We start from the raw sequence: 14,792 nt of genomic DNA, 5'->3' as shown, positions 1-14,792 counted from the left end.
AGCATTTAACAGCTGTTGGGTCATATCTCCTTCTCACTGCCTTCTTTAACCCCATACTGGCACACAGCAACTGTGTGCCTTGCAGGGTACTTTCAGAGCAGCACCATTCACTTCACTTGAATGGGTTCTGTTCCATGAGGATATATATTTTGCCATGACAGCGAAGCATAGCATCTTGTGGCTGTGCCATTTTAGCCAAAATATCATTTGATATTTATGGGGGGTAGGTAGGCTGAATGGTGTCCCTGTGATTTCTAACAGCAGCCCTGGGTGGAATGGGAGAGCCCAGTAAAAGCAACGGCCGCTCCATGCAATCCTATGGAGCGTCGGATGTCAGCGGAGACATGTCCGCTGACATCCGACCCTATCCGATTTGCTAAAAACAGACGTATGGGGGGCATGTCCCCATTCGTCCATGCGGATCGGGTAGGATCTGATGAAAACGGACATGCTGTCCGTTTCCATCAGATCGCTCCATAGGGAGACAGCGGTGCCCAACAAGCCCCTCCCTGCTCAGTGAGCAGAGAGGAGCTTGTCATCCGTCGGCTCAGCGGAGATCTGCGGACTGATCTCCCGCTGAGCTGGCGGGAGCAGGTGGACTCCGTAGGAATGGAGTCCGCCTGTGAAAGTGCTGAGATATATCTGAAACCGCTAGGTGACCTGTCCAGTGGAGTGATGTCACCGCTCCGTGTCACCGCTCCCCCAAGTTTCCAACACCAGTTATTTCAGTGCTGAATGTGTAGAGAAGAGTGACGGAGTGCTGGTAAGGTACATTATCACTTTCTCCTGAAGAAGCAAAAAGTTCATTTTATTAAAACTTTTTTGGGAGTTCTGAAAAGTAAGTCAGGTACTATATGTTGTCTGATTCTAAATGTCATCTTGCACTACATGCATATCTCTGTATTTTAGTGCAGGGATCTCCAAACTACGGAAATCCATCTGTTGCGGAACTAGGCGTCCCATGAGGTATTGTAAAACTCTGATATTCACAGACATGACTAAGCATGATAGGAATTGTAGTTCCTGAACAAATGGAGGGCCATAGTTTGGAGACCCTTGTTTTAGTGCATAAAGAAACCCCCTTGCTGTTACCAGCAAATTGCACCTTCCATAGAAATGAATGGTAATGCATGTAAAATGCACAGCAGTTACACTACATGAAAAACAGAGTTGGACAGTCACTGACACATGCCAGAACTGAAAATAGTATCTTCTCCTGAAGCTTTCCATTACCACCAGATGTTAATTTGTAAGTGTTAGAGGTTTGGTTAATTCCATTTGACGTGTTCTCTTTTCCTCCCTAAAGTAGATGTAAACCCTCGGTTGAAATGTTATTTTGTGTGCTGTGGTAAAACTGGTGTGGTCGCTGCCTACCCCCAAAGCTCCATTAGGTGGAGTTGGTAAGAAAAATAATAAGGAAAGGGAAGGTAAATTGGTGCTGTCTAAATCTAGTAAGTAATTGTTTTAAACTGGGAAAAGTGATTGTGTAGAAAAAGTTGCAATGGTTAAAGCGGGGGTTCACCCGAAATTTTTTATTCTTAACATTAGATTGAGGCTAATTGTGCGAAGCAGAATCGGGTGTTTTTTTTTATTATTATTAATGCAGTACTTACCGTTTTAGAGAGATGTTCTCCGTGGCTTCCGGGTATGATCTTCAGAACTGGGCGTTCCTATTTGCTTGACAGCCTTCCGACGGTCGCATACAGCGCGTCACCGAACGTCGGTGCGGCTCTATACGGTGCCTGCGCACTGACGTTCGCCTACTTTCGGGAACTCGTGACGCGCTGTATGCGACCGTCGGAAGGCTGTCAATCAAATAGGAACCCCCAGTCCCGAAGATCATACCCAGAAGCGGCGGAGAACATCTATCTCTAAAACGGTAAGTACTGCATTGATTTAAAAAAAAAAAACACCCGCTTCGCACAATTAGCCTCAATCTAATGTTAAAAATAGATTTTTTGGGTGAACCTCCACTTTAATCAATAAACCATCTAGTGGCGAGTATGGTCTCTTTAACTCATAAACCACACAGACAATATTAGTGGTGAATCTTACAAGTGCTCAATACAAATCATGTACCATAAGCAATCTTAAAAAATTGGAAATTTCATAAATTGTAAATACACATATGCAAACTGGTAATAAAGTGCTCTATGTGCTTATTGTGCAAAAAGGTCCAAAAAAATGTAAGTCCTTAAACAGGTGTGTATAAAAGTTTTCAAAAAATCACAGTTAAAGAAATCTATTGTGACTTCCAAAGTGTCTTGTGCCTGGACCAACAATATTTTTTGGTGAAGAGTTAGGGGAGCACGTGTGGAATTCACCCATCGGTTCCACACTCAACAAAAAGACGTACCCCTGCAGGGGTGAAGCGTATTCAAACAAGGTTGACCCTGGTCTCTTGTATGATCTTTCCTCCTTCAAGGTGGGTCTGGTCATTGGGTATACTCGCATATAGGTGGATGGAAGAAATTATTTTCAAACCTCATACACCTGACCGGACTTCAAACAAACTTCTGTGGATTTTTGTTCGAAGGGCGTTGGCCGCGAACTTGGTATGCATACACACGGCAGGACTTTTTCAGCCAACAAACATGAACATAGTGACGTAATTAATGTACTACGTGGTTTTTCTGCTCTTTAGTGCCACCCTTTGGGCAACTTCTACTATTGCTGGTTGATCTCTTGAATTGGTTCTGAGCATGCGTGTATGGACTTCTGTACAGACAATTGGACTTTTGTTTGCCGGAAAGTTTGTTTGCAGAGCGAACATTTGTCCGATGAAAACCGAAAAAGTTTGTCCGATGGAGCGTACACACGGTCGGATTTTCTGAAAAACCTGGTCATTTTGAAGTTTGTTGTCAAAGTCAGATCGTGTGTATGGGCCTTCATAGTGTGAATCCATAACATTTGTTTTTATTAAAGTCAAAACTTTTAAAATCGACCTTTGCAATAATGCTGAAGGATCAGTACAAATATCAACAGCGTTAGATCTGGGGCGCCTTACGTTCCACTTGCCGGAATCTCCTACCGATAAACATAGACTGATGGAATGTTTTTTTATTTTTTCCACAGTAAATGCAGTTATAGTTAAACAATAATATAGTGCCGCTCATTGTACAAAGAAACTAAAGAACTGCTACCAGCCACAGGAAAGTTTTTAGGGGCAAAAGAAGATAACCGGTATATAAGCCTGGCACTAAAAGTGTTTTTTGTTACTTAAAACAACATGTAAACTGATCATACATGAAGTAAGTCTATAGAAGTCTCTACCTTGTGATCCCTGAAAATCCATTGCACTCTAATATGCATGCTTCAACACCTTCCTATCCAAGTTCAATCCACCACCCAGTGTTTGCCAATCATAGTCCTGAAACATCGAAAAAGCACTACTTATTTTATTTTATTTTTTATATATTATGTGGAAATTCCGATGATGGGCACTGCACTTTAAAGGCACAGACTGTCTGGGTGCACTCAGGGCAAGTGGATGCAAACTGTCCAATGGAAGAGGCACCTTTTATTGAATGACATGTATTGTTTAATGAGCTCTAATTGAACAATTGAAAATATGCAAGACACACAAATTTAAAATTAATTTTTTTTTTTAGGTTTGCTTAACCTAGGTTTAGGCGTTTAGGTTATGTGACAATTGGAGGGAAAAATGTGATTCATTCATAAATTGTGTGTTTTTAATGGTACAATACAAGATACAGGCTGGATATTCATGGACTCGAGGATTATAGGCTGCTACCTTCAGGTGATTAGACACTTGCAAAGCTTTTAGTTTGCAAGGGGTGCCCCGTAGGCGTACCCCTGTAACCTTCCCCCACTCTGTGATACCTAATTATTTTGGTGCCATTCTAAAGTGATCGACCTCTTCTCTCTGATGAAGACGTTTTTTATGTACTTTAAATTCTTTAACCGTTTTCTGTCCAGCCTATAGACAAATGATGACCAAGTTGGAGCTCTCCCATCCTGGGTAGATGTAATATGACGTCCTCCCAGAATCGGTCCACGTTCCAGCACAATCTGTCGCCCGCTGTCTACCTTACCATTTGATCGCTGTGACCAAGCAGATCAAGTGACAATTTTACATAATGAATGGCTTCTATACATACTATTTTGACCTCTGTGATTGGTCACAGTGTGTGATCAGAGCCAATCACGGCCAATCTGTACTATGTGATTAGCTGTGGCCAATCATACCTAATCACAATAGTACATAATGAATGGATTATATTTAGAAAAAATTATTGCTTATAGTTGTGGTGATCACTGTTGTAAACAATCAGTGTGTAAGGCAGGGCTCGACAAATCCCGGTCGCCATGGCGACTAGAAATAGCTATTTTCTTTTTTTTGTGAAGTCCCCAGCTCTTTCTTGTGTGAGCTGGCGCCATTTGGTGGTGGCCGTTGCTATTACAAGTTAAACAGCAATTCTAATGTAATTTTTCACTATTTTCACTGCCATCTTCTTCCCTCTAATTAGAACCCCCAAACATTATATATATTTTTTATCCTAACACCCTAGAGAATAAAATGGCGATCGTTGCAATACTTTCTGTCATGCCGTATTTGCGCAGCGGTCTTACAAGCGCACTTTTTTGGGGAAAAATTACACTTTTTTTAATTAAAAAATAAGACAATAGTAAAGTTATCCCCATTTTTTTTTTAATATTATGAAAGATAATGTTACGCCGAGTAAATTCATACCCAACATGTCACGCTTCAAAATTGCGTCCGCTCCTGGAATGCCGACAAACTTTTACCCTTTAAAATCTTCATAAGCGACGTTTAATAAAATCTACAGTTTGCATGTTTTGAATTACAGAGGAGGTCTAGGGATAGAATTATTGCTCTCACTCTACCAATCGCGGCGATACCTCACATGTATGGTTTGAACACCGTTTACATATGCGGGCGCTGCTCACGTATGTGTTCGCTTCTGCGCGCAAGCTCGTCGGGACGGGGTGCGTTTTCTGGCTCCTAACTTTTTTAGCTGGCTCCTAGATTCCAAGCTAATTTGTCAAACCCTGGTGTAAGGCTTGGTTCACACTTGTGCGATGCCAGACATTGCATGTGATTCACAACGCATTGCTGTGCAGATCACATGCGATGTCTGTGCGATGCAAATTCAGCCATACAGTTTGTATGGCTGAATTTGCATCGCATTGGCACCAAAATGGTGCAGGACAATTTTTTTGGTCTGCACTGGAATCTGATCGTATGGGTGTTCACACCTATACGATCTGGTTCCTGCACCATTTCACAGTTCGCACTGCGATCTGCAAACTCATCCGGAGATGTCATTAACTTTGTATTGACAGCCACAGCGGTTCGCAGAGGGCAGTGTGAACTGCCAACGATTCAGGTGCGATGCGGGAATCCGTACTGGAATTGCGCTGGTTCCCGCATCACACAAGTGTGAACCGAACCTAAAAATAAATCGCCTCCTCAGAGTAGTAGTGTTACCATGGTAACACTATTTCTCTGCTCACAGTATGTAAAAAAAAAAAAAGAAAAGCATAATAAAGTATTTTAAACATATGATCTTTGATCACTGCCACACCAGTTATATGATGATGCTGTACTACACTGGTGACAGTATGTAAAAAAAAAAAAAAAAGATAAACATTCATTTTCTAAAACTATTACATCAAAAAACTTGCTATGCCGCAATACTAAATATTAACTTCCCAAAAGGGCCATTTGGGGAATATTTGTACTGTGCTGACATTTTTGGGCCTCAAGATATGAGATTGTCAGTACATCCGGATTGATTTTTCAGATATGTATACCATAGTTTGTGGACACTAACTTTCCTACAGACTAAATAATATGCACTGATTTGGATTATGTTCACCAAAGAAATGTAGCAGTATGCAATTTGGCTTAAGTTTATGAAAGATTATTTTATTTGCAAAATGTTAGAAAAGAAACTAAGAAAAAACATTTTTTTTTTCTTCAAAAATTTCTGTCTTTTTTTGTTTAGAAAAAACAAACAAACGCAATGGTGAATCAATACTACCTAAATAAAGCTCTATTTGTATGAATTTTTTTTATAAAAATGTCCAATATTGCATGCCCACGCAATTGGCATTCAAAGTGTGACAGTGCTGAAAGCTGAAAATTGGCCTGGGCAGGAAGGGGGTGAAAGTGCCCGGTATTAAAGTGGTTAATCAACTCTTCGCTGCCTTTTTACTATAACAATATAAGCATTGCAAACCGGATTAGTGCAAGGTAGGCAATACCTTGGGGACAGCCTGTAATGTTGCTTTGGGCATTGGCTTTTGGGCACTTTGTGAAATGCATGCAGGTAGCCACAGGGGTTCTATACAGGTTCAGGGCCATGTATGCAAAAATGTTGTTGTCCAATCCCATGTTTCACAACAAAAATATGGAAACAGGATTTATTGCTGAGGTCCTGGATGTGGCGCATATTCCTGATGGATGGGAATTTTGATTACCTCCTAACATTTACAATTCTGAGTAGAAATTTACACCTAGATAAATGTGAGGTGTTTAATAGCAGTCCTGTATGGAAGTTTATCTAAAGTACATTTCCGTGACCTTGTTATTTTATAATATAAAGGGTAAGCTAAGCTTGGCTATGAAGGTCATTTAGTGAAACATAAAATCATATCCTGTCCATTTCCCCCTCAGAAGCGGGTTAGTAATGTGTAATGTCTGTTAAGCCCATAAAACCTTGTGCTATATAAATCGCAAGTCTATTTGCTCTCTCACTCTTTTGATGCATATGTTAGTTAAAATGTATGTTTTTTGTTTTGTTTTTTCACAGGGGATGAATCATCCTCTCAAAAAAAGGAGAAAGGTATTACCTCATGCATAAAGTATTTTCTATGTTTCACTATTTTTCACTTAAGTCAACATTTGTGTCCGAAACCAGCAATGCAATTTACCTCACGCCGCTATATTTACACACACCTAGAAACCTATTTATTAAGATACAAACCTAGGGACTTATTTAAGATGGTGCTGCCAATTGGAATCCCGTTTTGACAGACTGATGAGAATTGGTTGATATGGGCTATTGTTTGTGCATTGCCCTATGCTTTGGTAATTGGGCATGATTGTATTCTTAGTGGCTTCAAAGTGAACCTATACAGAAAATGCCATGCACAGGGAATCCTGAAGAGAAACCTATGCAAATATAGACTTTCTGCAAGTCGTTTCCACATACACACTATATTGTCAAAAGTATTGGGACCCCTGCCTTTACACGCGATACTAAATGATGTTTTTTTTTTTTTTTTTTTTTAATAACAAACATGTCATACTTACCTCCACTGTGCAGCTCGTTTTGTACAGAGTGGCCCTGAAAACTGACTTCTGAGGTCCCTCTGTGGCTCTTGCGGCTCCTCCCCGCATCAGATAACCCCCTAAGAGAAGTCTCCCAGGGGGGTTACCTTGCGGCACACTCCTGAGTCAATCATTCAGTGTCCATAGATGCTAGGAAAAGATGTGGACCCCCAGTGTTTAGGGACCGGTGTTCTACCGGTAGATGGAAAAGCCCAGTAGGCCTTTCTTAGCCAACCACTTGACTTTAGCAGGACTAAACCTAACTTTTGACAATTGCGAGCAAGCAACGGTTTCTTGCAGTGAGAGGTATGCTATATCTGTTCTTCAATAATATAATATAAACCTATCTGCCTGCTTGCATTTCTACTGAATGTACACTGAGCTGCACATGCACAGCTCAGTATGCATTCGCTTCTCACTGTGTGCCGGAATTAATGACTTCTGTGCGCATATGTGGGAATGACACCTCTCGCGGGCCAATCAAGAGGCCGGAAAAATGGCACCTGGGGAGAAGATGACGGATTTTAATAGCCACATCGCTGGAAGACGGTGGTGACTATAATCGGGGGTATGGTTCTGTTTATTAGAAATGGATTATAGGTGGAATTTAGGTCTCTCAACATACCAGTGAAATAATACAAAGCACAACCAACCTTCTAACAGATGACAGGTTACATAAATAGCAGTCTCAGGTTCTGTCTATATCTGTTAAAAAAAAATTATGAAATGCTCCAATTGTGAGTGAGTGAAAAACTTGTAGAGCGCAACACATGCGAACTGAATCGCCTCTGGGCGCTGTTTCCATTCCCAGGGTAAGGAAGCTCCTCAACCTCAGAAGAGATGGGTTTTAATCTTTCTCCTGAAGGCCAAGTAGTCCGACTCCAGTCGGATGGTAGTTGGCAACGCATTCCACAGCCGAGGTCCCTGGACTGCAAATCTTCGATCTCCTTTGGACTTGTATCTGGCTTTGGGTATTTGGAGTAGGTTTTGATTTGTGGATCGCAGAATGCGATTTGGGTTATGGGCTTTTATTTTTTCGCATAGATATTGGGGGGCGTTGCCTTGAATACACTTATGTGTTAGGCAAAGTGCCTTGAAAGTGATTCTATCTTTTACTGGTAACCAATGAAGGGATCTCAACGAAGGTGAGATTGATTCCCATGTTTTTTTTCCGATCACTAATCGAGCGGCCGTATTTTGAACGGCTTGCAGACGAGTGATTTGGTATTTGGGGAGTCCTAGGTAGAGGGCATTTGCATAGTCAAGTCTGGAATTGATTGTTCCCAACCCGACTGCAATGTACTCTTTCGGAATAAAGGGAATGAGTCTGCGTAGTAGGCGCAGCAGATAATGGGATCCGCTGACTACTGACCCTATTTGTGCGTCCATTGTCATACAGGAGTCAAAAATGACTCCAAGACTTTTGACTTTGGAGCTCGGGATGATAGTTTTCCCCAGAATGGGTGGGGGTGTCCAAGTAGACGCTGGTGACTTTTCTGGTTTGCGTGAAACAGGAGGAGTTCTGTTTTGGAATTGTCTTAAAAACAACCCCATAAAATTGTGTACTACTTCCTCCTACAATGGTTTCCACTACCCTAATGATGGTACATTCTTTACTCGGACATATGCTGTGCAGTGGATTTTAAAACGACAAACAAAGTGCAAGGGACAAAACAAAAGCAACAGATAATTTTAGTACATCAAAGTTTAGGTAAAGTGTTATATGTTTCATACATTGTTTTCCAATTAAAAGCACATAGCATTTTGGTTGAAGTTCCGCTAAGTTCTGCTTTTCTGCCCCTAAATACCACCTTTTAGAAATTTTCTTGTGTCGGGGGGGGGGGGGGGGGGGGTGTACCTGGTTTTGATATGCAACCGCTCCTACTTCTGCTTGAATCTCCTAGGTGATCCAAGTGGAAGTTCAGTCTCCCATCCCTTTGCCTTCAACCTTCTGGGACACGGCACAGGTCCCAGAAGGCTGCAGACTGTTCACGAAGCACGACTCGCGCTTTCACAGTGGAAAGCGAGCTGTGAAGCCGCAAAGGGTCACAGCCAGCTTCCCACACTAAAGATGTTGGGACCGGGGACCCAAAGAACTGTCTTGAGTGCAGATGGCACGGGATCCCTAGACAGGTAAGTGTTCTTTCATTGCAGTATTTGTAGCTACACTGTCCTAATTATACAATTTTCCAGGATATATATATATATATATATATATATATATATATATATATATATATATATATATATATATATATATATATATATATATATATAATTTTTTTTTTTTTTATTGAGTTTTGCACATGAAACAACAAAACATTACCAAACACAAAAAAGAAAAGAGGAGAAAAAAACATCACAGAACATACAACAAACAGTTTGCTCCTGAATCATTCTATACCAGTGTCAACAGTACATATATATGGATCACAAGTCAGAATAGAAAGCTACACACATCAAAATGTAAGGGCATTATTAACACTTTGTGAGATTACGTACTGAAGGCATTTTAGTAGAAGTAGGCTACGTTATCCGTTCTACTTTTCATTGCTGGATAGAAGATAGGGTCAGGGGGCTAGCCAGCCACCTGCCCCAAATCTTATGGAATGACTTATTTATTTTTCTAATCTCAATGGTGAGCTTATAAAGCGGGAGGGCGTCATTGACCAGTTTCAACCATAGGCCCCTTGTCGGGGTCGCTGCCCCCTTCCAGGTCAATAGGATGGACTTCTTAGCATAGAAGTACAGGATTCAGAGCAATTTTTTGACCTGAGAGGGAACGGCGAGGTCACCAAAGACCCCCAACAGACAGTTCTTTGGGTCCAGTATATTGGGGAGCCCCAGAGCAGAGGAGAGAAAGGGTCCTATACTTCTCCAGAAGTCCCGTATAATGGGACAATTCCAGAAGCAGTGGATAAAATCAGCCACCTGACGACATCCACGGAAACAATCCGCCGAGGCCAGTATGCCCATTCTGTGCATCCTAGCCAGGGTCAAGTGAGATTGATGAAAATTTTTTAGTTGGATCACCCTGTCTCTGGAGGCTATAACAGAAGCCTTCAAAGTGTCACAGAACTCAGACCAGTCGTCCTCCGTCATGGTAATGTCTAAAGATTCCCACTTGCTTTGCGATGCCTTAAATCTAGGGTTGGAGTTCACAGTCAAAGCTAAGTATTAGGTAGAGATGAGTTTTGTTCGGTCTGGGGAACGCAAACGTTTTTCTAGGTCAGGAATCGCAAGTGGACTGTCCAAGGAGCCGAACTGGGCTCGCGCAGTGTGTCTAAGCTGATAGTAAAAGAACAAATAGTTGGGGGGAAGGGTAAATTCGTCTCTCAACTGGGCAAAGGATTTAAAGCCTTTTGGGGTATATAGGTGGCATAGGTATTTGATCCCTCTAGATATCCATCTCTGAGGGTCAGGTAGAGTATTAAATTCCGGAAGTGATGAATTGAACCATAGTGGATTGTTTGGAGATGTCGCCCAGGAACCCGGGGCGTGTTTGAGAGTCACTGTTTTAAACAGGGACAGCGAGGTTTGCAGCACAGTCAGTCCCGGTCCAGGGGGGGTGCGTCCACGATAGATAATGTTGTGTAGTGTCTCGAACAACGTAACCATAGCCCCTTCAGTAGTAGTGCACACATTGTTTGAGTCAGGGTGTAACCAATCGTGAACATTCACCAGTTGGGAGGCTTGGTAATAGAGGTAGAAATCAGGGAAAGCCAGTCCTGCCAGGTGAGACGGTAGTCTAAGTGTTTCCAGTGCTACTCTAGGGGCCTTACCATTCCAGAGGAATGTTATACAGATCGAGTCAAGGACTTAGGAATTTTGCACGGGGCGTTAGCTAGGACATACAGTAGTTTAGGTAGGTATATCTTTAAAACATTAGCCCGTCCCATCAGATCTAGAGGTAGGTCTTTCCACTGTTTAGTCTGAGACTCCAGCTGAAGTAGCACAGGGCCCATATTATTGGCAATATACAGGGATAGTGGCAACTGGACCACAACACCCAGATATCTAAACGAGGTGGCCACTAACAATCTAGAGTCTGAATGAATTTGAAGATTCGGCGACTGATCTATGGGATAGATAATGGATTTCTCTCAATTCACTCTGAATCCCGAGAAATCCCCGAAGTCGGACACCATTTTTTTGTTTACGGATTTAAATATTTTTTTTTTTTTTGCTGTAAAGCGAGTAAAGAATTCAAAAACTGATTCTTGACATATGCAGCAGATGGCGCCAGTAATTAAGATATCAAAATGCTCCCTCCACGAGGCTCTATAATGATGCAGACTTCAGGTGCCTCTAATATGCCTGCAGCTTATACTGTGGAAGGATGTATCTGAAGTTTAATATATATATATATATATATATATATATATATATATATATATATATATATATATATATATATATATATATATATATATATATATATATATATATATATATATATATATATATATATATATATATATATATATATATATATATATACATACATACATAGTATGGTATTTGATTCCTATTCAATTTTATAATTTATTATTTTACACATTAATATGAGAACAAAACTCAGAGGGTGTAGATGTTCCAGGATTATGGCTAATATTATGGAATTAAATCTTTTAACCACTTAAGGACAGAAGGTGTTTTTTAGATTTGGTGTTTACAGGACTAAAACAGTTTTTTTTTGCTAGAAAATTACTTCAAACCCCCAAACATTATATATATTTTTTTTCTAACATCCTAGAGAATAAAATGGCGGTCATTGCAATACTTTTTGTCACACCGTATTTGCGCAGCGGTCTTACAAGCGCACTTTTTTTGGAAACATTTTTTTTTTAATTAAAAAATAAGACAACAATAAATTTGGCCCAATTTTTTTATACATTGTGAAAGATAATGTTACGCCGAGTAAAATGATACCCAACATGTCATGCTTAAAAATTGCGCCCGCTCATGGCATGGCGTCAAACTTTTACCCTTAAAAATCTCGATAGGCGACGTTTAAAAAATTCTATAGGTTGCATTTTTTGAGCTACAGAGGAGGTCTAGGGCTTGAATTATTGCTCTCACTCTAACGATCGCGGCGATACCTCACTTGTGTGGTTTTGTATAAATGGAACATCTTGGATATATGATCTTATGTGGTTGCCAACACCCCTGTTGTACAAGGAAAAGCGAGGAGTCCCCCGAAGTGGGGCTTTAAAGGCAACAGTGATTGAGGTAGAAATAATATATTGAATATAAAATAATTTTATTTGTCAAATGGAAAAAAGGGGATTACACAAGGTAATATGTTCAAAAACAGATAACACAGGTACAAAGTTTGAAAAACAATCCACAGAGTGAATACAGGGCCCCTACGCGTTTCGGGTATTCCCTTCTTCAGGGGCCGAAGTCTGTGTGGAGCCGGAGTGTATCTAATACATTTACAAAGAAAGAACAAACATATTGTGGATGACTTACAGTACAAAGATAAAATGGCAGCATGCATATTAGAGTGCAAAAAACAGCATCATATACCGTTCACGGCGTTTTCAACTTTGCAAGTCACTAAAGGACATCCCAAGCGTGGCGCACTGTGTGATTTGAACACCGTTTTTATATGCGGGTGCTACTCGCGTATGCTTCTGCGCGTGAGCTCGTCGGGGCGCTTTAAAAAAAAGTTTTATTTTTATTTATTTTATAATTTTTTACACTGAAATAAAAAAAAAATGTATCACTTTTATTCCTATTACAAGGCATGTAAACATCCCTTGTAATCGAAAACAGCATGACAGGTCCTCTTAAATATGAGATCTGGGGTCAAAAAAAGACCTCAGATCTCATATTTAGACTTAAATGCAAAAAAAAAAAAAAAAAATTGAAATGTTGTCATTTTTTCAAATGACAACAAAAAACTGTCTCTTTAAGACGCATGGGCGGGACTGACGTTTTGACGTCGCTTCCGCCCAGCAATGCTATGGGGACGGGTGGGGGCCCGTTACTCGCATCCCCACACAGCAGGCAGCAGGACCCGATCGCCTCCACCGCTACCGACGGCTCCGGTAAGCGGCGGAGGGCATGGCGGGAGGGGGGCCTCTCCCGCCACCGATAACGGCGATCTCGCGGCGAATCCGCCGCAGAGACAGCCGTTATCGTTGACAGGACCGCTCACTGAAGAGATGGATACCTCGGTTGTGGCAGCAGCTGCTGCCGTTACCAAGATATCCATCTTTAAAAACAGGACGTATATATACAGTGGGCGGTCGTTAAGTGGTTAAAAAAATTGCAGTAATTTGTAGAAACACACAGGGATTGTCTTACTAAAAATAAAGAGTGCAAAATCTGGTGCAACTGTGTATGGTAGCCAATCCGCTTCTAACTATAACTTGTTCAGTTAAGTTTTGACAAAAACAAGACAAGAAAAAACCCTGGTGACTGAATCGTTTTCTATGCAGAGCTGCACCAGATTTTGAAGTCTCCAGTGTTAGTAAATCAATCCCACAGTGTAAATCACAAAACAGGTTTTATTAGACTGGCCATACTAATATGTGTATTGGATGCAGTTGTTGGAGTTTTGGACTGATTTTCTAAAATAGTTGGGAATTGTAGCACAAAAATGTGTGGGAATATTCACTGGTTATCCAATCATATGAAAAGCCAATTCCTGTTCACTTTAACTACCCAGTCATGAGCAAATGAATTGGCTTTTAAGACTATTGTATAATTAAAGTAAATATTCACAAATTTTTGGTGTGAAGATTTTTGACTTTTTTAGTAAAGTTTATATTTGGACCATGTTGCATGTGCGAATTGTATTTTGAGTGGAACATGTAACATATTCCAGCTCCTGCTACCTCTCTCCCCGATCTTTCCTTTGAATTTTTTTGCCAGTTTTTAGTGTACAGCAATTCATTCCTCTTGAGCTTCTGTTCTGAGGTTTTTCTCCATGATCTTGACATTTTCATTCGGTACACAGTTCAGTCAATGAATAATTTTTATTGCTAAACGCTGGGCAAAAAAACTTTAATTAAAATATATTCCTAAAAGGATATAAATCCACCTTGTATGCACCAAACACCTTTGTAAACCCAGTTATTAGCTTATACCTTAAGGGCAGCACCAAAGTTTGGACGTTCTCCCTGTGCCGTGTGTGTTTCTTTCAGGTACTGGAGTTTACTCCGACACTCCAAGACATGCTGGTAGGTTAATTGGCTCCTGTCTAAATTGGCCCTAGTATGAAAATGTGACATAGGGACCTTAGATTGTAAGCGTTTTGAGGACAGAAAGTGATGTTAATTTACTATATATGGAAAGCCCTTTGGGAAAGATCCAACAAGCCCACTCAATGCAGGCTACCTGCAGAAAACTACATAAGGGGTGGAGACGAGACCAGTCACCCTGTACAAGGAGAAAGAGCAGCAGTGACTGATCTGCATCACAGGAGGTTTCTACACAGAGACACATTTTTATTATGGAT

At 40.8% G+C, this 14,792-nt stretch overlaps 1 protein-coding gene across 7 annotated transcripts in view; it reads left to right on the top strand.

Annotated features, from left to right (window-relative positions):
- Positions 1–14,792, top strand: part of ASPH (aspartate beta-hydroxylase) — a 253,502-nt gene that overhangs the window by 143,639 nt on the left and 95,071 nt on the right. For all 7 annotated transcript variants that reach the window (XM_040354262.1, XM_040354261.1, XM_040354260.1 and 4 more), the window contains one exon: positions 6,801–6,833. In XM_040354262.1, coding sequence (XP_040210196.1) covers positions 6,801–6,833 — 33 coding nt within the window. The remainder of the gene's footprint in view (positions 1–6,800; positions 6,834–14,792) is intronic.

The sequence above is a fragment of the Rana temporaria genome, chromosome 5, assembly GCF_905171775.1.
Source record: "Rana temporaria chromosome 5, aRanTem1.1, whole genome shotgun sequence".
Lineage (NCBI taxonomy): Eukaryota > Metazoa > Chordata > Amphibia > Anura > Ranidae > Rana > Rana temporaria.
This window is presented reverse-complemented; position numbering and strand designations above follow the sequence as displayed.